The 23,319-nt window shown below is 39.5% G+C and overlaps 1 protein-coding gene across 4 annotated transcripts in view; it reads left to right on the top strand.

Moving 5' to 3' along the window:
* Positions 1 to 10,008: 10,008 nt before the first annotated feature.
* The window catches only part of SLC36A4 (solute carrier family 36 member 4), a 64,489-nt gene continuing 51,178 nt past the window's right edge, over positions 10,009 to 23,319 (top strand). For 2 of the 4 annotated variants that reach the window (XM_051850296.3, XM_008262768.5), the window contains exon 1: positions 10,009 to 10,340. In XM_051850296.3, coding sequence (XP_051706256.3) covers positions 10,133 to 10,340 — 208 coding nt within the window. In that variant the 5' untranslated portion in view covers positions 10,009 to 10,132. The remainder of the gene's footprint in view (positions 10,341 to 23,319) is intronic. The other 2 variants (XM_089332397.1, XM_070076706.2) reach the window with 2 other exon arrangements.

The raw sequence follows: 23,319 nt of genomic DNA, 5'->3' as shown, positions 1-23,319 counted from the left end.
AGCCTGTAACCTGGAGCCAGGGTGTCCAGCCTGGTGATGGCATTCACCAGGGTGGGCCCAGTGCGGGTGTCTATGGCAAGTAGGGTGTTCTTTACTTCCTCCATGCAGTGGCTGTCCCTCTGTGTGCTAGGCCAGCAGTCTTAGGGGGAGAGGGATGTAGGTGAAAAGGAATGGTTTTTCTACTCTTTTCAATGTATCTTTTCTTGTTTCTGTGCACTAGCCAGGTGTTATAATCTCTCATCTGCATTCATTAGCTCTTTAGAAGACACATTTGTGCACAGATCATTATTCAAATTGATGTTTCTGGGAAGGGTTGAGTTCTGGAAAGTCTTGTTCTTCCACCTTGCTGATACCATGCCAATAAATGTAAGCCTCAGTGTTTTCAACTAAAAAATGGAGAAATATGTACAACACCTACCTTACAGGATTGTTCTACCAGGTAAATGATGTGTTAGTGAAAAGCATTTAGTTTGAGATCTAGCTCAATGAAAATTAGATTTCCTTTTTATGATATTTATCACTATTACAAAATTAACTGGTTGATTGGGATGGGAGTACTCTCATTTTTCTTATCTTTCATAAGAAAAGATAAGAAAATCTATTTAAAGGGAGAGAGTGAGACAGAAAGAGAAGGAGAGAGTGAGAGCCCATCTGTTCCCTGGTTCACTCCCCAAATGCCCGCAATAGCCTGGGTTGGACCAGGCCAAAGCCAAGACCCAGGAATTCCATCTTGGTTTCCCATTTGGGTGGCAGGGACAGAAGTTCTTGAGTCATCACCTGCTGTCTCCCAGGGTGTGTACCAGCAGGCAGTTGGATTGGTAGCAGAGATGGGACTCCATCCCAGGTACTCTGATATGGGATGCTGATGTCCTAAATATTGGCTTAACCTCTGTGCCACGATGCATAACCCATTTTATCTTTTATATATGGCTAATAGAAGAAAAGTTAGAGTGAACCTAGTTAAGGGGACTAAACTGAATTAAACTAACACCACTCTCAAACATTATCCCATTGTAAAACCCATAGCTAACCTACTACCAAATGGCAGAAAAATAGATTCCAGGGACAAATTTTTCATGATAATTTAAATTCTGATAGTCTAGCCCTGGGAGAGTATGTCCTCAGTAGGGCTCACCTCAGACTGGCTGGAGGTAAGGGAAAAGAAGAGAAGAAAGGATTTCAGGACATTCTGTTCCCAATTTAACAGCCTAAAGAAAGAGCAAGAGTGTGATTATAGATGGACATGAAGAGTGCACAGCATATGTGAAGGAGCCGCCACTTGGCACCATTATACCACATTAACCAGGATACATTATTTTTTTTTGGACAAAGGTCTGGGTGTTTAGCCAAAATCAAGATAAAACCTACTTCATTAATTGCTGTTCTACCTATTATTGGCCTATATAAATCAGCATACCTAACTGTGTTAAAGAAGTGATGTTGAAAGCTCATAGAATTCCAGATTTTGAGGACTTTCTGGGATGAGGATATGATTTCCCATTGCTTGAATAAATTTTCCAGAAATAGTGTAGTAGAGAAGACAACCACCACTTAAACCCAGGTTAGAATCTTGACTTTATTATTTGATTTTGGGCAAATTGCTAGATTTCTCTCAGTTTCATTTTCTTCACTTGTAAAACAGACATAAGATTTTGAGGGTTTTTCAAGGCAAGTCAATAACATTTTGAAATTACATATGTTTGCTTATAAAGGTCTTGCTGGAAAACAGGTGGACTATGCACTCACACAACCTGCTAATTAAAGGAAGCTGACTAAGGGAACTATTTCAGTGGCATGGGCAGGTACAGTAGACTTAATGTGTCCCTCTAAAATCTGTGTATTGAAATCCTGTTCCCTAGTGCCATGGTGTTAGGAGGTAGGGCCTTTGGGAAGTAGTTAATGAGGGTAAAGCCCTCATGAATAGGATTAAAGAGATCCCAGAGAGTTCTCTTACTGTTTTTCCACCTTGTGAGGGCACAGAGGAGTAGGTAGTCTGTTGACTAGAAGAGGACCCTCTCCAGAACCTGACCTTGCTGGCACCCTGACCTCAGGCTTCCAGCCTTCAAATCTGTTAAGAAATAAATCTGTTGGGGCCAGCACTGTGGCTCACTTGGTTGATCCTCCACCTGCAGCACCGGCATCCCATATGGGCGCCAGTTCTAGTCTCGGTTGCTCCTCTTCCATTCCAGCTCTCTGCTGTGGCCCGGGAAGGCAGTGGAGGATGGCCCAGATGATTGGGTCCCTACACCCACATGGGAGACCGGGAAGAGGCACCTGGCTCCTGGCTTGATTGGCGCAATGCACCGGCCGTAGCGGCCATTTAGGGGGTGAACCAATTGAAGGAAGACCTTTCTCTCTGTCTCTCTCACTGTCTATAACTCTACCTATCAAATAAATAAAAAAATAAAAATAAATAAAAATAAAAAGGTACTGAAAAAAAAGAAATAAATCTGTTGTTATCAGCCGCACAAACTAGGATACTTTGTCATAGCAAACCAAAGTGACTGGCACAACAGGTTTTTAGGAAAGTCAGTAAGGGATGATGCCAATGGCAGGCAGTAGGGAAGGACATTTCTATCTCTGGTCCTGGACAGGCAACATGAGGGAGAGGGTTACCTGACCAAAGCTGTGGTTCTGCCTGAAGGATGTATCCAAGCTGTAAATGAATCAGTAAGGAGACACAGGGGAATTAGTTCCTAACCTTTTTCTTCCTACTGTTTCCTTCCTCTATCTCCAATGATCAAAATTAATTTGAAGCCAGAACTCAAGGGAGCCCATTGAAGCATTCTATATGAGAATCTTGTAGTACATAGAACAGGAAAGAAAAAGGAAAAGTGAGTCTGGAGGGACAAACGGAAAATAACTAGAGAAAGGCAGAAGGTACCTAGTATGTTCTGACTTACAGATAGTAGTTATAACTACTCTAATAATGAAAATAATACATAGGCTTCAGATTCAAGTTCTACTTTTATGGATTACCAGTGGATAACTCAAGAACTTTTCTGAAATATTCAAAGCTTTATAAACATAGAAATATATTTCATTCTGCTTCATGTCAAGAGATTTTTCTGATACCATTATCTTGTATGCTCAATTGTTCACGTCGTGATTACAAGTTTAATAGCATTGCCCCAGAATTCTGTGAAGAGATGGTAAGTGTGATGGACATGAGGGTAATGTAAAATTCTAGTGCTCACCATTTCTTCAAGTTGGACTTCCTTCTCTAGACAGTCAGCTTTTTTTAGGAAACCCTCCTTATGTCAGTTAGTGAAACAACCAGTATTGCAAATCAGTGCTTTCAGATAGATTCACATTGTGTGGAAAATTTTTACCTTTTCCTAAACATCTGAAAAAAGACTTGCAATATATGATTGGTGATAAAATTTTACATGGAAGTAATTTTAAAGAGGGAAGTAGTTGTGGTTAGGCAAGTTAGTAATGTTTTAAACCTATTCCTTACATATCAGTAGTCGTTAACCAGAAGGTTCCCTCTCACTTTGACTATAAAATTTCAAAGGGCTTCTCAGAAAATCCAGATTTCTTCACCATCTTTGTTAGTCACTAAAAACTTACAATTGAAACTGGTGTGTCTTCAGTCATAGAGATGTTTGGCAGTAAATACAGAAAATCTGAAAAGAACTATGCAATAAGAAGATACATGATTTTAAAAATAATACACTTTATAGTACAGATAATTTTATTGGATATTTGTCTCAATAAAAACTAATAGTTGGCAGAGATTGTGATTTTACTTTTGTAAATGAGAGAGAGAAGAGAGAGATGCTCATTTACTATCCAAATGCCTGCAACACAAGCTGGACAGGTCAAAGACAAGAACCAGGAACTCAGTCTAGGTCTCTCATGTGAATGTTAGGGACCCAACTATTTGAATCATCACCTGCTGCCTCCCAGCGTGTGCATTAGCAGGAAGCTGGAATTGGGAGTCGAGCTGGGACTTGAACACAGCCACTCTCATATGGGATGCAGGAGTTTCAAGCAGCATCTTAACCAGTAAATCTAATGTCTGCCCCTAAATCCCTTTCTTAACAGGCAAACACTTTGAAATGTTTTGGTAGTTCTATTTGATCTTTATCTCCATATTTCTAAATAACATACTTATTGCATTATTAATTATTCAGTTTTAGATATCACTTTTTTACAATTATGAAAATTGAGAATTTGGTTCTTTTACATTGAAATTTGTACAGAGTATTTCTGCTCAGTCTACTCACATCTATAGACATTTGTAATTCATGTTTTTTTATACATTCACATTTTATGTTTTATTTTGATTATGATTATTTATTGCCAAAGTAAATGTATTATATTTCTTTCATTGATAATGTTTACTGATGTTAATTGCCCTTTTTTCTCATCTGCCTTGCTTTTTTCAGGTTTGTGGCTAAATCTCATTTTTCCTAAATTTTTTTAAAAAATCTGTCTACTTTTAACAACTTTCAGATTATCAATTAATTTTACCATTTCTTTTATCTCTGATGATAACCTTTCCTGGTGACTTCTCTCTTCCTGCCTCAGTTTAGACTGGCTGCTCTCTAGGCCTACTGCCATCTGTGATCCTGGAACTTCATTTTAGAATCATATTAGGATTTCTTTTCTCCTGTGATGAATTCCTGAATCTCGTGGGATTTAAATATTGAGTTGTTGCATGAATTAAAATGTGTTTATTTTAACCTTTCATTAGATCGATTGGTTAGGTATAGAATTCTAAGTTCCTTGTGTTTTCCTTCAGAAGTTGCAATGCAATGCTCCATTGTCTTCCAGCTTTTTTTGCTACTGAGTATTTGGAAGTGATTCAAATTCACTGTAAGTTTCCCCTCTGTCCCTGAGGTTTTATTTTATTTTTTCATTTGGGGAAGATTTTAGGTTCTTCCTATCATTCTCAAGCTCTAAAATTTTTACAATGGTATATCTTGACCTAGGTATGTTTTCATTTGTTTTATTGGGCACTCAGTGGATCCTTAAAATTTGAGAACAAATGCCCTTCAAGTTATGTCTCATTTTAATTTTTTTCCATATTTCTTTAATTTCTTAGTTTCCTGAGTTAAGATATTGACCTGCTGGATGGATCCTTTAATTTTCTTATTTTTTACATTTTTATTATTTTGTCATTTTGTTGTTTTCTCTTTACTGACTATTACTTTTTCCATGGCATTCTATTCATGTTTTATAGACTTTTTAAAAAGATTTTACTTATTTATTTGGGAGGTAGAGTGATAGACAGTGAAAGAGACAGAGAGAAAGGTCTTTCTTCTGTTGGTTCACTCTCCAAATGGCCGCAACGGCTGGAGCTGCGCTGATCCGAAGCCAGGAGCCAGGTGCTTCCTCCTGGTCTCCCATGCGGGTGCAGGGGCCCAAGCACTTGAGCCATCTTCTACTGCTTTCCCAGACCACAGCAGAGAGTTGGACTGGAAGAGGAGCAACCGGGACTAGAACTGGCGCCCATATGGGATGCTGGCGCTGCAGGCGGAGGATTAACTTAGTGTGCCATGGCGCTGGCCCCTATAGACATTTTTTTAAAAAGTTAATTTTCAGCCACCTGTTTCATCTCTCTTTCCTTCAGGCACTAAGTTTTAAGGTTTTTTTTTTTTTTTTTTTTTTTAATCTGCCAAATCAGTCAGTAAGAGTTAAATAAAGCAAAGTTATCGGTAATGAAAGGAAGCTGTCAGTAACAATGCAGCAGTGAAGCTTCTAAGAGAAGCAGTGCTAATCAGCCTGTTTGCTAGGTTCATTAACAGAATAGAGGTGCCATTAGGCAGGTATTAATTAGAAGACAGGAGAAGCTGGCCTCTATGTCCACTGGAGGTACAAGAGGAGAAAAGCTCCTTCAGATAGAAAAAGTGTAATTTTTTACAAAGAGAATCAAAACAGAGTGGACACCTATGACTTAGTCTGCTCAGCCTTTCAGAAATGCTCCCTTCTCCACACCACAGGCACTACTGCAATTTGTGACTTTGTCTACTGTTCACTTGGGTAGCCCAGGAGTGGGAATCAGATCCTAGATGATGAAATGCAGATTTCTAAGATATAGAAATTGAATGTTTTAAGGAAACATATTTCTTGCCAAACAAAGCTGAGAAGGAGAGAAGTTTTACAGTGAAAATCCACACAGATGCACAAGCAGATGCCTAGAGGCAAGTGATCACTGAAGAAGCAGATAGAATCTCACAGGCTTCAGGCTCAGTGTTGCTGAGCTCAGCCTCAGCATGTCCTGGGGACTTCAATATCATCATTGAATTGTCTTTTTGATAGAAGCTAGTTTGAGTTGGTCTTGCTGTTGAGACGAGAACAAAAATCCCTATATAATATGCTCAGTGTATTTGATGTTTTCAACAAATAGCCAATGTGCTAATGCTACATATACCTAATCTTATTAAATACTCACAAAAACCTTTGCAAGGTTGTTAATATTGCTTCAAATAAGAGGAAACTTTAGAATCCAACAACCCCAAATATATAATTCTACTTATATCCTTTACAGGTATTTGAAATCAACAGATCTGACAGAACTATTTCTCCATCTGTAAAATGAAAAAGGCTGCTCTTGCTGACTGAAATGCTCTTCCATCTACATATGTCCACCTTTCCTCCTAGAAGTGTTAGCTTAATCATCCTCAGAGAAGCCTGCTCTGCCTTCCCAGTCTACAGTAGGCCCTCTGTTAGCACTGCTATTCTCCTCACCAACAATTATAGTTACATATGCAAGGTTTTGTTTAGTTCTTTTGCACACTCTGCATTATACAAAGAAGTTAATTAATTATATAATGAATTTTATTTGCCATCCTAGCTCTTGCATCTAGCGCAGTGCCTGAAACAGGGAGGATGTCCCACAAATGTATTTAAATAAATTAAAGATTTTTTTTTGTTAAAGATTCATTTAATTTATTTGAAAGGCAGAGTTGCAGAGAGAGAGAGAGAGAGAGAGGTCTTCCATCTGCTAGTTCACTCCCCAAATGGCCACAATAGTCAAAACTGGGCTGGATGGAAGCCAGGAGCTTCTTTCAGGTCTCTCACATGGGTGCAGGAGCTCAAGCACTTGGGCTGTCCTCTATTACATTCCCAGTAGTAATTGAATTATTTAATCAATTGTATAGCAGTCCCCCCATTATCTGTGGTTTTGCTTTCCATGGTTTCAGTTAGCTGTAGTAAACTGCCATGTGAAAATACTAGATAGAAAATCCAATGTATAAACAATTCATTGTTTTAACTCATGCACTGTGTTCTGAGTAGTATGATGAAATCTGGAGTTGTTCCAGTCCCTCTCACATGGAATAGGAATCATCTCTTGGCCCAGTGTATCTGCTATTTGTGCATTAGTCACTTGGTAGTCTTCTTAGTTATCAAATGCAGTGCTTGTGTTCAAGTAACCCTTGCAGTTGCCTAATGCTATGTCACAATGTCTACATCATTCACCTCAGTTCATTTCATCACAAGAAGGATATCATACCATAGAAGGGTGAGCACAGCACAGTATGATATTTTGAAAGACCACATTCACATAGCTTTTATTTTAATATATTGGCATACAATTGTTTTATTTGTTAGTTGTTAATCTCGTATGTGCCTAATATATATAAAGTTTATCACAAGTAAGGAAAAACGTAGTGTATATATATATACATGATGTTTTATATATATATATATATAGAGAGAGAGAGAGAGAGACAGTAATATCCAGTTTCAGGCATCTAGTGGAAATATTGTAATGTATCTACCACATATGAGAGGAGACTAGAGGAGACTACATACATTTTTTTAAAAAAGATTTATTTTATTTATTTGAGAGACAGAGTTACAGGGAGAAGCAGAGACACACACAGAGAGAGGTCTTCCATCTGCTGGTTCACTACCCAGATAACTGCAATGGCCAGAGCTAAGCCAATCCAAAGTCAGGAGCCAGGAGCTTCTTCTGGGTCTCTCATGTGGGTACAGGGGCCCAAGGACTTGGGCCCAAGGACTTGCCTCTACTGCTGTCCCAGGAACATTAGCAGGAAGCTGGATCGGAAGTGGAGCAGCCAGGACTTGACGGCACCCATATGGGATGCTGGTGTTTCAGGCTGGGGCTTTAACTCACTGTGCTACATGCCAGCCCCTACATATCTTTCTAATTTATGAAATAGTTTGCCAAAGTCAGAATAGGTATGTTTTTAAAAAGATTTATTTATTTGAAAGGCAGAGTTATAGAGAAAGAGAGAGAGAGAAGGAGATATTGAGATCTTTCATCTGCTGGTTCACTTCCCAAATGGCTGCAACAGCCAGAGCTGAGCAAATACAAAGCCAGGAGCCAGAAGCTTCTTCTGGGTCTCCCACATGGGTGCAGGGGCCCAAGGACTTGGGCCATCCTCGACTGCTTTCCCAGGTGCATTAGCAGGGAGCTGGATCAGAAGTGGAGAAGCCGGGACTCCAACTAGCACCAAAAGAGGATGCCAGGACTGTAGGCGGTGGCTTTACCTGCTATGCCACAGCACCAGCCCCAGAATAAATATGTTCCTAAACAGTGACATATAAAAGACACAATTCTCTTGAATCTTATAATCATATTTTTATTACTTGCCTTATCCCATTATGACACTATAAAGACACTGAGCCTGGCTGCTTGCTTCAACCCAGGCCTCTCCAAGGAAACCCAGGCCTATGTTCAAATCAGGTCTTTTTTTCCTTCCATATTTCCAGATTAGCTTTCTCTGATGCTGAAATTAAGGGACAATAGTTTTTGATCTCCTTTAACATTCAAAAGAATGGTCTTCTTTTGAAATACAGTCCCAAGTGTTCTCATTACAATGGGTGGTTTTGAGAACAATTACTTGAGGGCTCTTACTGCTGACTCCTCTCTCCTTTCCTGATGATCTCTAACCAGATGATCACCCCAACACAGGTTAGGGATCACTGCAGTAGTTCCTTTCCAGGAAAGATTAAGTATTCTGTTTCCTATCTCCCCTCTCCTCTCCCCCCCCTCCCCTTGTTCTCTCACTCCTACATTTTCAGTATTCATCAGGAACACTTCAAATAAAACCTCTCTATGGGACTTGCATAGGTATGTGAATGAGGGATTAGGATTGATTGAAGGTAAAAAGTTTTGGCAAACCATCACTATCATTGGTTATCTAGTGAAAATCTTCACGGAATGCAAGAGGAGGAAAGGCGTTAACATTATGTACCTTTGTGGCCTCAGGCTTTTAAATATTTAGCACCATAACCACGCAGTGCTCCCAGGTGTCAGACAGAACTCGCTTAAAAAACAAAAAACAACTCTCCTAAATCGCAACAGACAAAAGTTGTCTGGTCCTGAGCTGAAAGAACTATGAAATGGAAAAAAGAAAGAAAGAAAGCAATTGCAAGATTAAGTGTTTTTAAACCAGAAGCATGCTTCTTCCGTGGGTTCATAGAACACTGATTGGCACCCACGGTGAGGGGCCAGTTTTGCACGCTGGTTGAGGCCCCTACTGGCTGCCGAGACAACTCCAACTCTGTTGTTCGTTCACTAGTTTGCTGTTTCCGGTAAGAGGTTCCCTATTTGTAAAACGGACAGAAACACCACAAATTACCTCACAAGGTTGTCAGAGTTCAGTAAGACAATGTATAGTGCTTGAGAAGACTGGACACTGTCATCAGAGTCATTACTCGTAACCCCAACTTCCTTCCGGCGCCGCGGTCAAAGATCTTGATAGTCCTCTGAGTTGAGTGGGTTCACTTCTTGATTGCATCCTGTCTCCAAAGAAGAGCACAGGAGACCTTAAGGCAAAGGGTGCTCAGAGCCCCAACACGGAGAGGGCAGATCCCGACCTGTGTGATTTTCCAAGGAGACTGACCGGCGCTGCGGCTTGTATATGGACGGGCGCGTCGCTTCTCGGCCTTTTGGCTAAAATCAAGTGTAAATGGGCGGGCGCCCGAAATTTCAGTTCGCGGGTCTGCGCCAGCTCTACGTTCCTGCCGCGAGTCATCTCCAGAGCGTCCCAGCTCCGTTATCCCGCCCTCTGCAGGCTGACGTCGCACTGGCCTCGCTCCAGGGCTGGTCTTCTGCCACGCCCGCTCCTCCTCACAGGCCGCGCCCGCGGGTCCCCGGGGGAGCACCCTCGCACCCCCGCGGCGCGTGGGCCAGGCCGCCCCATTGCGCATGCTCGGCGCTGCGCGGGTGGGGAGAACGGTGCCGGGAGGCGGGCGCCGGGACTCGGGTCCCGCGGGGCTGAGGAGGCCTCAGCCTGACGCCGGCCACGCAGCGGCGGGAGAGCGATCACCGGGGCGGCGGCGTCCTGGAGACCCTGGAGAGATGGAAGCGGCGGCGGCGCCGGCGGCGGCCGAGGCGGCGATGCACGAGGAGCTAGGTCTGTGTCGGCGTGTGGGCGGGAGGGGCCGCGGGACCCTGCCCCACTCCCGCGCTCTGTCCGTATCGGGGCGGTGTTCTCTGTGTGCGAGACCTGTGATGTGCGGGGTGTTGTGTGTGCATGACGCTCTTAGGGTGTGCGGGTTTGGCACGCGATACCTCTCCTCGGGGTACTCGGGAGGCCTGGGTGCTGTCGGCCCCGGGCTCCGCTCCCACGCAGGAACCGGCTGTGTGGCGGACGGGCCTGCTGGTGTCAAGCCGGGCCCAGAGGGCTCAGAAGTGGGTGTGCGCTGCGGCGTGGGGAGGGCGCGGGGTGTCCACGTCGGAAGCCCGCTGGAGCCTGCGCGGTGACTCTCGCGGGTTTTTTCCAGGGATGCTGTAAGGAAGTTGCCGGCGTTTGTGTCTTGCGAACGCGGCAGCCGGTGGCTGTGGCGGGAGCGCAGAGCCGGACGTGCGCGCCGGGCCCAGCGGGAGGTACCTGTAGCTGGCGCACTTGGCCAAGTTCGTCTTCCTGCTTTCCTCTGCGCTGTCCTAGGCGACGGGGCAGCTGCGCGAAAGGAAACACAAGTAAAGGTCAGGGTGGGAAAAATGCCCTCCCAGTTAGGAATTCCACGCTGGATGGTTCAAAGTGAGCTTCAGTTTAAATAACAGGCTGATGATCTTGGAATAGTGTGCATTGCATATTGCAGTTGATTTCTGTTAAATCATAATAGAAGCAATAAATGAAACTTTGTTGAGTGTTTACTGCGTGTAAGCAGTGTGCTAGGTGTTATATATATGCATTGTCTCCTTTAATCCTCACAAGGATTTGGTGAGGTAGTGTAGGGCCTATTATTATCCTCGTTTTATAGATGTAGTCACTTAAAATTTTATTAGTGGCAGAATCAAGTTATGAATGCCAAGTCTAACACAGGTTTAAATTCACAAATCTTGTATTAGTGAAGATGTGGGAAGTGGGTATTCTCAGACATTGCTGGTAGGAACAGCATAATGTACCTTTTATCCTTTGACACAGAAAACATTCCATTTCTTGAGCATTTCCCAAAAGGTCATGTAACAAGTGTGTATATGTCAGGAGATTGTCATTACAGTAGTTGTAATAGAGAAAGGCTGGTAGCTATCTCAGTGTGTAATTAAAGGAAATTGGCTAGGCAGTTGTGATATACAGGGTAGCCATTAAAAGTGGCATCCAAAGATGTTCCTCATATACAATTTTATTAACTGAAAAAAGTTTCACGGCCGGCGCCGCGGCTCATTAGGCTAATCCTCCGCCTAGCGGCGCTGGCACACCGGGTTCTAGTCCCGGTCGGGGCGCCGGATTCTGTCCCGGTTGCCCCTCTTCCAGGCCAGCTCTCTGCTGTGGCCAGGGAGTGCAGTGGAGGATGGCCCAGGTGCTTGGGCCCTGCACCCCATGGGAGACCAGGAAAAGCAACTGGCTCCTGCCTCCTGGCTTCGGATCAGCGCGGTGCGCCGGCCGCAGCGCGCCGGCCGCGGCGGCCATTGGAGGGTGAACCAATGGCAAAAGGAAGACCTTTCTCTCTGCCTGTCAAAAAAAAAAAAAAGTTTCAGATTATTTCATTATTTTTTTCAGGTTATGTGGGTGCATTTAGCACATATTCCTTGAGCTTCTTCAGTGCACTTGAGATACTTTGTGACAAAGCAAGCTACCATTCTTGTTGTCATGGAGCTTGTTTTTAGTAAGGAGAAGCAGATAGTAAACATTTAAAGGCAATAATCAGCTAGTTATATGCTCTGTGAAGTGTTATGGAAAACAAATGCAAAGCAAGAGAAATCAGTAGTGGGCAGTTTACAGTATTTTATAACTTTTATAAAGATGGACTTCACTGAGCAAAGACTTATAAGAGGGAATTAATCAAATGAGTATCTGGGGAAAGACTATCCAAAGAAGAAAAAAGCTGCCCAAGACAAGAATAGAAAGGAGGCCAAGGTGGCTGAAGCAGAGTGATCAAGGCAGTGATGAGGCCAGGTTTTTTAGGGTGTTGCAGTGCAGGTAAAGACCATGGCCTTCACTCTGAGGGGGTGCCCAGTGACATCGCTGCTATACATTTTAAGCAGGTTCCTCTGATCCTGTTTTTTCATATGTACAATGAGACTAATGATTTCAGCCACACGGAAGTTTTGTGCTTAGGAAATGACAATGTATATGAAACATAGAGCCCAGTCATTGACATATAAGTAATCCATAAATACCGATTTTTTTCTTCCTACATAATGATATATTAGAAGCATATTATGCTATATAAGATTTTAAACTGGCGATCTTAGGCAAGAAATTAGGACTCATTATTAATAATAACTAATAATTCTGAGCATTTTTTAGTTACGAAGCATGATATGACTATGCAAAGATGTGTAAAACATGTTTTGTCAGCCAGAAGGAAATAGAGACTAAGAGAAGAGACTAATACTTTAATACCCAACGTAGTAAAAGTGCTATCAAAGGGGCCAGCGCTGTGGCATAGTGGGTGAAGCCGCTGCCTGCAGTGCCGGCATCCCATCTGGGCGACGGTTAGAGTCCTGGCTGCTCTTCTTCCTATCCAGCTCTCTGATATGGCCTGGGAAGGCAGTAGATGGCCCAAGTGTTTTGGGAGACCCAAAAGAAGCTCCTGGCTCCTGGCTTTGGATCAGCACAGCTGCAGCCATTGTGGCTATTTGTGGAGTGAACCAGCAGATGAAAGATCTCTGTCTCTCTCTTTCTCTCTTTCTTCTCTGCTTCTGCCTTTCTATAAATCTGCCTTTCAAGTAAATAAATAAATTAATGAATCTTTAAAGAAAAGTGTGATTAGAGTTAAGAACATATAAAATAAAACCTGAACACTCACCCCAGAGTAATTAAAATTTGTAGGATCCAGTTTACATTACACAGAAAATATTTCATTAATGAATCTTGGTTTTTTTTTTTTTTTTTGTGACCAGGAATTCAGTTGTGCAGCTCTGAAAAATGCTATGATTGGTGTAAGCAAGAATAATAGTGCCTTATAAAATAAAACACTATTAAGCAATGGACATCAAACTACTTAGATATAATCATTTCTATTTACAACTGGAAAAATTATAGAGGAATAAGAACCACTAACAATTCAGTTTTATATTAGTACATTAAATATGCCACACATCTGACGTGTGATGTATTGTAGACTATATGTACACTATAATGGACGCACAGATGGAACATTCTCAAGGTAGGAGTGCTTGTACACTCTCTTTTATTGATCAGGCAGTTATTTCAGCCTGAATTTTCTGACCTAAAATTAATCTGAATTTCTAGTTTTAGACAAAAAACCATGAATTTAGCAATGTGTACTAATGTATTTAAAATGTTAATTCATTTAAACTATTCTGCTTCTGGCAAGCTAGTACATAGAGGAATGGATTTCTGCCCAAAGACATTAACTAAAACATAAGTGTTGAAAATCTAGCAACAACTTAAACATGTAACAGTCAGGAAATTGCTGCAATAACTGTGGCATGTCCACTTCACAAAGAAATACAGACATTAAATTACGGTTTTGAAATCTAAGTAAAGCAGGAAAAAGCATATCATACTGAGTAAGAAAAACCTGCAGAGTCGCAGTACACTTACAGTAATGTTTTAAAAAATTAAATGTAAATATAGGCAAAGAAATATACCAAAATGTGAATATATTAATGAGGATATAGATGGATAGTAGGATTAGGAGTGTCTTTTCCTTTATCTGGAAAATGTACAAAACAGAAAGCAATAAACTTGCATTACTTTTATGATAACATAACAGAGGAAATCACTTATATTTTGCCAATGAACAAACTAAAAGAAAGTAGAAATAGTTTCTTTTAAAAAAAGATATAGGCCAGCGCCATGGCTCAATAGACTAATCCTCCACCTGCGGCGCTGGCACACTGGGTTCTAGTCCTGGTCGGGGCGCTGGATTCTGTCCCGGTTGCCCCGTGCACCGGCCGCAGCGGCCATTGGAGGGTGAATCAACAGCAAAAGGAAGACCTTTCTCTCTGTCTCTTGCTGTCCACTCTGCCTGTCAAAAAAAAAAAAAAGATATAAATTTTGCTACCCAGATCTATTAATAACTATTTAGATGGAAAGTCACTGGAGACAGTAAATACTTTATTCATTTTGAGGTGGAGAAAATATACATAGTAGGAAACCTTCCAGAATCTCTCTACAGCCTATGAAATAAAGTTCAGACCATAGCAATTTCTATTCCTAAGGGAAACCTGTATCTTAACAGCTCTCTGCCAATGCTTTCCATCTAGACACCAATTTAAAAAAAAGAACTTTTGTCCATTGAATAACTCAGTCATAGTAGAAAATGAAAAGTACAACAGAATTTTTGAAATTAAAAGTTATCTGACCACTCAGAAATTACTCTTGCTAATTTGGAAGGCAGACCGAAGTGTCATATGCTCTTATTCTGTCCCATGGCTTTAAATACTATTTATATGCTGATGACTTCCAAATTCATATCTCATAACCTGAACACTCACTAATTTGCACAGAAATCTGATTGCCTCCATGTTTGCACACTGATGTCTAATAAACATCTCAAGCTTAACATGCCCCAAATTGAACTCCTGATGAGCTTCACTGCCAAACCTGTGCCTCCTGTGGCTTTAGTTATCTGTGATAGTTAACTATTGCTGAATAACAATTTATGGCTGCTGTTGGGAAACCTCAGTTCCATGCTGTCCTTTTGTCAGGACTACTTGAGTATTCTCACAACATGGCAGCTGGCTTCCTTGTAAATGAGCAATCCAAATCAGAAAGCAAGGAGGAAGGCATAATGCCTTTTATGACCTGGTATTGAAGTCATTCATCATCTCTTCTACCAAAATCTATTCTTTAGAATTTGCTAAGTCCAGCCCACATTCAAATATAAGGTAATTACATTATTCCTTTTGAAGACTGAAATATCAAAGACTTTGTAGACATTATGAAACAACCATAACATCTTAGTGAATGGCAGTTTCATTCTTGTAGATACTTAGATCCTTGAAGTCATTATTGTCGTCTCAGGAAATCAAACTGGTTCTACTTACAAAATATATCCAAAGTCTAACTACTTTTCTCTGTTTCCACTGTTGCTACCATAATGCTTGAAGGACATGAACATCTTTTTCTTGAATTTTTGGAATACTGTTATGTTTCTACCTTTGCTCCTGTAAAATCTTTTCTTCACACAGCAGTTGTCGCTCCCCCTCTTTGTGGAGGAACGACACTAGACCCTGCGTTGTTCTTTTGTCTGCTCGGCCCTTCCCGGGTTTGCTGCTGGTTCTTCCCGGGTTGGCTACCGACCCTTCCACCTCCGTGGAAGGGCGGTTCCCCCTGCCACTTTCCCCACTTCCACGGGGGGAGCGGCACACCGCCGGCCGGCTCTCTCAGGGGCTGCTCAGATGTTCCTCAGGTGTTCCTCTTAGATGTTCCTGGTGCATGTTGTCTCTCTCCTCCTTTATAGTCCTCTTCCACCAATCCCAACTCTGCTACCCACACGCCGAGTACGCTACTCTCCTCCAATCAGGAGCAAGATCAGCTCCTGCAGGTCATCACTCAAGTTGGCGAGAGGCAGCTGCGTAGAAGCTGTTTACTTCCTTCTCAGCGCCATATTGTGGGAGAGCAGATGTATAGAATAAGTCTTAATTCCAGTAACTTAGTCTAGTCCGAGTTGCTCCCCACAAGCAGCCACTGTACTTTGAAATCTTGAGTCAGATCATGTCACTCCACTGCTCAAAATTGCTGCTGTGCTGTCCAGTACAGTGGTCATTAGATGTATGTGGTTATTGAACACTTGAAATGTAACCGGTTTGTCTGGATTGAAATACACTATAGGTATAAAATAGTCCATAGATTTTTTAAAAAGGTAATATGAGGAACAATTATAGAATATTTAAAATTTTTAAGATTGATTCCATGTTGAAATGATAATATCTTGGATATATCAATTTAAATATATTTAAATCAATTTCATGTATTTCTCTTAATTTTTTAAAATTTATGCCTACTAGACAATTTTATGTTTTTGGCTCACATTATATTTTTTATTGGAAGACATTGATGTAGTGGTTTTTCATGTCACTGAGAACAGTCTACTGTTACTTCTTTGATCTTACTCCTACTACTCTCCCTGTTGCTTGTTCCTCTCTAGTTACTGACCTACTTCCCTTTGCTTAAATATACCACAGAGAGCCTCTATAGCCGTTATCTTGTTCCTACTGCCTGGTCAAATACCCACATTGTGCAATTTTGCTCTTCCTTCAGGTCATCACTGTGTATCTATCCATCTGTCTATCTGGCAGGGGGTCGATTGGGGAGAGAACTTCATCTGTTTGTTTTCTCTCTAAATGCACACAATGACTGGGGCTGGGCCAGACTGAAGACAGGCCCCCAGAATTCAATGAGAGTCTTCTATGGAGTGGCAGGGACCCAAGGACTTTAACCTGCTTCCTCCCACAGTTTGCATTAGCAAGAAGCTGGAATAGAGAGTAAAATTTGGACTCAAAACCTGGGTGGTCTCATAAGGGGTATGGGCATCTCAAGTAGCATCTTAACTTTTGTGCCATATGCCCACCCAAGGTGGTCTTTAAATGCCACTTTCTCAGTGAGGCCTGCTTTGGCTCACCTGTCTTAAATTACAGACTCTGTCTCCCAATCCCTGTTTTTGTCCTTAGAATGTAATACTATCTAGCTTTTCTTTGTTTTACTTATTATTGTATGTATTGTCTCTTTTCCTCACTAGAGTTTGAATTCCATGAAGGTATGACTTATTTATTTCAGTAGTGGCTGTATCCCTGGCATCTGGTAATGTGTTTAACATACTGTATATTGGAGCCCCATTAATTCTTATGAAATTGAATAGCAAGTGACTGCAACTTCTGCTTTTGGATACATTCAATCAGAAGACACAGACCTTTTGTGTTGAAGGACTGCTGACAGCAGATATTGGTGGGGAGGTGAAGGCAGTCTCTTACATGAGACTCATAAGAAGTAAGAAAGTGATGACAGTCTTTTAGGAGAGACTCGTGAGAAGGATCCCAAACCAATAAAATGTGGTAGTGCCTGTGCCCCCTTTGTATCAGCTCCTGTAGTGTGCTGTGCCTGTAATGCTGATATGCAGTAAAAGCCATCTTGGCCCTTGCCACTCTGCTCAGTAGCAAGTCAACTACTCCAACTAACCCCTTTTATATACATATATTTCTGAAGGAGATGACCAGAGAGAGTATGGACACTGATTTGTTACCCCATACCTCACTAATTTGCTTCTGATGTGACAGTGTGAAATGACCAAGGGAGGGATATGGTAGTTATGATGAATGCTGCCTTTCTTGAACCTGATCCAGAAGCCTTTATTAGGAAAAGGATTGTGGTTCTTGATAAGACTGATTTAAAAACTTTTCAAGTTTTTTGACTTAATCTTCTTCCATACACTTGGTCTTTCAGTTTCAACAACATTAAACCAACCTTTTCCAAACAGCAAGTGTTCTCAAGCCTAAAATGCCCCCACTCTGTCTTGTGACCAATGCCAGTGCTAATATACATCTGCCAAACAGAATTAAAAATAAGGAAAGAATTACTCTATTTTTCTGTGTAGTATACCTAAATTTGAGAAAAACACAGTTATGCACTTTATATTCAGTATTTCATGGGATTTCTCAGTTATAAATGACTAATTGACTCAATTATAAGTAAATCTTTTCCATGGAGATCTAGGTTTAAGTGCTCTATTACAATTTAAAAATAAAAGCTAGTGGGTATGTAAGTATATTACTTTCTCAAGTATTTATATTTAGCTTTCTTTTAAATTACTCTTTAGATTTAGGAACTAGCTTGTATCATTCAAGCCAATATATTTGTTCCTAAAACTTGATTGCTTTACCTAATCTTAATTTGCTTGGTTTAACAAATAGAAGTGAAACTAAAAAGTTTATGGAAAATGAAATTAAAGACAGAGAGTCTTCAAAAAATTAATAGAAAATACATATTATGAAAAACATGTATTTGCATTTAAAAAGTCTTTTAAACTAAAACAAGTATCTCTTAATTCCATTTTCCCATGAACATTTTAAGTATGCTTAAATGTATTCTTAGTATGCAATGTAACAATAATTTATGCTAAAACCAATGAGAAAGTCTTACAGACTCTTTGTTTGAAAGTGCATTTCCAGGAAAATATATTTAAGCACACAACAGAACTTAAGTGTGTATCACATTGCAAACTTCTGCTTTAATGATATATGTATCTTAAATGCCTAACACTTTTAAGAAATGTTTTTTCTCTCAAATATGTTCTGCTTTTAAAAATCTACTTTTTATATACTTTTTAAAGTCTTGTGAGAGTTGAGGTGGTTACCTGGAATAATGAAAGTTTTATTAAAGTTTTAAATGTGATGGCTTAGACAAATGCACTTAAAGCAAAGAAATATACATGAAAAGATATTTTTTCACAGTCAATAATGTTTAATGTTTCCTATACTATGTAACATTGAAAAATAATGAATTTTAGGGCTAATAATGAATTTTAGGGGATTATACTGTTGAACAAAATGAAATGAATAACACATTTGTGCACAGTTGTTCTCAGCTAATTTGAGCTTGGGACTCTGAGTCAATATTGTAATACCTATTTTAAAAATTTGCTCGTGTAAATTACAGAAATAGTATTCATAGACCATTTCAACTATTCCATATTTTCAGTTTTACCTAAAAAGATATTAAAAATAAGTTCTCTGATATTATTAAAATAAAGTTATCATTTGGATTCATATTTTTTAAAGTTTTGAGAAAACTTACCTTTTCCCTGACTTTTCATTGTTGCTGTGATCCCTTCGGCAGTATTCTTCAAATAACAGATTCTTTGGTTTTTGAAATGTTGGTAGTGATAAGTATCTTTATTGAGAACAGAAAGTGTACTTAGTATAGCACAGAACATACTGTACAGCCCTTGGTAGAAATTAGAAAGTTCAAATAGATAACAATTTGGATAAGCTGAATTAATAAAAGCAACTGAAATCAAGAGTCAGCAAAGGACACATTTAGGACTGAAAATAGCAATGTGCTTCCATTTGAAGATGAAGCTAATGTAACCAATCATGGTGGTTGTTATGGGTTAAATATTAGTAGTGTGCCTCACGCCCCCCTACTCCCAATTTTTTTTTGTTGAAGTCTCAACCCCAAGTGCCTCAGGATATAACCTTATTTGGAAATAGTGCAATTGTAGATGTAATTAATTAAGATGAGGTCATGCTGGATAGAGTGAGCTCCTAATCCAATATGACTGAACTCCTTATGAGAAAGAGGTATTTGGACACAGGCATGATTATAGGGAGAATGTTGAAAGAACATGAATAAGGCCATTTACAAAATGAGAGAGGTCTGCAAGAGAGAACCTTCCATCGTACTCCCCCAGAAGGAACCACCTTGATTTTGGACTTTAAGAGGCCCTAGAACATTGAGATTAAAAATTTCTTATATTTAAGCAACCCATTTTGTAGAACTTTGTTATGGAAGCCCTAGCAAACTAACGCAGTGGCTTCATGGGATAAAAAATGTCAGTTTACTTTGTAGAGAGTATAGCAGAAAAGAATACAGGGTTTGCTCAAACAAAAAGTGATTTAATACATTTTTAGGGTAAATGTGGAATTGTAGATATACCAATTGACCTTATACTTGAGGAAACATTTAATTTTCATTGTGCACATGTCTAGGCTGAGCCATTGTTGAGAACAAGAAACAAAAAACTCTTCAATAAGCAGTGCATGTAGAGTATCCTAAAGATTGCAGCACTAATAAAAACACACAAAAATACAAGTTGGGCAATTAAATTATGTAATTCACATTAATTACACTCTAAGAATTTAGATAATTCAATGAATTTTATCTTACACATATTAATTACATTATTAGAGGAAGAATATTTAAATGGTTTAAGAATATACTATTTGCAAGTATCTTACAATATCTTAAAAATTCATTCACTTTAAAAAGTATGATATACTGGGGCCAGTGTTGTGACATAGCAGGTTAAACTTCCACCTGTGACGACGCCAGCATCCATATGGGCGTCAGTTTGAGTCCTAGCTACTCCACTTCCAGTCCAGGTCCCTACTAATGCGTCTAGGAAAGCAGCGGAAGATGGCCCAAGTACTCCATGCACCCACTTGGGAGAGTTGGAAGAAGCTCTTGACTCCTGGCTTAGGCCTGGCCCATCCTTGATTGTTGCAGCTATTTGGGCAGTGAATCAGCAGATGGATGATTTTGCTCTCTATTTCTCTTCCTCTCTCTGTAACTCTGACTTTCGAATAAATACTTAGCATTATACAAAAAAAAGATACATTGTTCAGCGGTAAATTGAATGAAATACTGTCTTTTTTTTTTGTGAATAAACTAACAGCTTTATTAGTGAAGGCAAACATCAGATAATTGTATGAATATTATATATAAAAAAGATTCAAACTAACAGCATTGTATTTCAAAAGTACTGTACTTCTGTTTCTTTTAAAGAGACTTGTCAACTGTTTTATAAAACAAACAAAATGGGTACTCCTAAAAAAATCTGGAAAAATGAAAGTCAATTTCAAGCTGATGAACTGAACACACCTTTCTTTAAATGCAGACTATTGCTAAGAAGCAAATAAAGTCAAGCATCAGAAAGAAGATGTATGACAAATTCATGAAAGCCAGAGGAAAGGGATGTAGTAAAATTACTGCTAATCTCTCCCTCTCACAGTCAAAGACCATTCAAAAGTGGTCTTTCATACAAATATAAAATAACTATAAAGAGAGGGAATTTGAAACCATACCCATCTGAAATCCTTCATGATGCTTTTGCAATAGCTCTGATTCTCTTACATCAAAAAGGTCAAAGTTAAAGATTTAGGAAGTGGAAGGGAATGAAGACGTTTAGTTTTAAATGTACAAGTAAGGCACAATATAAAGCCACATCATAATCTGTCATGAAGGATAGAGGAAAGGACAAGAATCATACATGGTACAGTAGAACAAGCAATCGTAGTGACTGAAAAAGTGTGGCACCCAATTCAAAACTCAGACAAGATCTTAACAAGAGCAACTGGACAGCATGCTTTCATATGGAGACAAGCTCTATAAAGAATCCAGTGTATCTGAAACTAGGAAGTTTTTTTTGTTTTTTAAATCATAGTAGTACTAGAGTCAAAGTTTATAATTGCTTTTGGAACAATGGATTTAGTTGAGGTGAATTCACAATGCCTTCACTTAGAAGATTCTGGACTTCTTATGAGCTATCTGTATACCATGTATGAACACAGAAAACCTTTAGAGAGCTTTTCTCTAATGATCTTCACCCAAAAATACATGCCACAATTTTCAAAAACAGAACATGTACAACTGTTGGGGTTTTTACATTACCTTGTAAGATTTGTTTGTGTGATACACTAAACGTATATATTTTAATGACAATAGAGGAAGCAGATTATTACTGGCATTAAAGTACAACCATTTCTAGACGGTTTTAAATGCCACAGAGTCCCCTGGTTAAAATGTAAAGCTGCACAGCTTGCCTATGTCATCTTTATGATAAAGTTAAAACAGCAAGAGGCTTTAACTTTCACTCTACATTTTACTGCCAGGTTTTTATTTAGATCAAGTATCGCTGCAGCATTCTGACCAGCCCAGATTTAGCAGCAAATGGCAGGAATCATATAAAATGCAATTTTTTTTAACAAAGTGCTTTTCTAAGATATACATATATATATATATATATATAAATAGGTACAAAATAAAGTGTCAACATTAAAAAGCTCAACTATTTAAAAGCTTTTAACTATTTAACTTAAGTAGTACATATAAAACACTGAAATGCAAGGATATGGAATCTACTAAACAGATTCAAAGTCTTTTTGTTTGTTTGTTTGTTTTTTGAAATGCAAGACCAAAAAATCAAATTCTGGTTTGCAGACAGGAAAAAAGTATCAAAAACCAGAACTCCTAACAGAGCAGCTAGAAAGGGGCAATTTTATAAACTTCATCAGCTGAATTTCTATCATGAAGCAATTTTCACCTGATTGCAAAACTGCCACATTTTGGAATACTTTTCAAATTACCAGACACACTCTGTCAAGACTTCACATACTTCCAAGTTGCAAACCTGTGCTTTGCCTTGTCTCACCTAAAAAGGAAAAACTTTAAACAATGAACTTCCATTTTAAACCATCAGATTTGAGCTTATTCCTTGTTTAGCGTGAATGCACTAGCAGGTACATTTCCACCAAACACACAGGAAAATCTTGTGCATCACAGTTCAGCTAAGGTGTTAAGACAAAATCCTTCTCAGACTTCCTTTTCCATGATGTCAAGAAGCAAGTTAGCAACACTGCTGGGTTACGGTGTGTTCTAGAATCAAACCTTCATAAGCTATAGCTTCATGTACTATGACTTACAAGTGAGGAAGAGGGGGAGAAGAAAGAAAAAGACATGGAAGCATACTATGTCTTTTGCAACAAAATGGATGTAACTGGAGACCATTATGTTAGTGAAATAAGCCAGTTTCCAAAAGACAAATATCAAAGTATTATATATATGATCAAAATTGACATTTTGAGATTGGATTATTGTTTACAGCTCTTGTCTGTACTCTTGAGGAACAGAGATCTTTCTACTTACTAGTTTTTGAATTCTTTATTTACTTGAAGGTTAAGCTTGTGACTTTAAAATAAATCATAAGTATGTCATTTGTAAAAATAAGAAAAAATGAGGAAGAAGGAGGGAAGCTGAGAGTATAGGAGGAAGGGAGGATGGGGTGGGAAATATCGTTAATCTCTTAAATCCATATATATATAAAATACATGAAATTTGTTCACCTGATACAAATAAAATAAGTTTTAAAAACCCTGATAACACTGTATTCCAGTTCACACTGGGCTGATGCTGACTGCCTGAATCTTAACCTCTCAAAATTTCCTTCCCCCAAGTCTGTGAATTCAACAAGGAGTACAAG

Source organism: Oryctolagus cuniculus, chromosome 1 (assembly GCF_051225735.1).
Source record: "Oryctolagus cuniculus isolate XC-2025 breed Fujian yellow rabbit chromosome 1, ASM5122573v1, whole genome shotgun sequence".
NCBI lineage: Eukaryota > Metazoa > Chordata > Mammalia > Lagomorpha > Leporidae > Oryctolagus > Oryctolagus cuniculus.
Note: the sequence above shows the minus strand (reverse complement) of the source record. Positions and strands in the feature narration are given on the sequence as shown.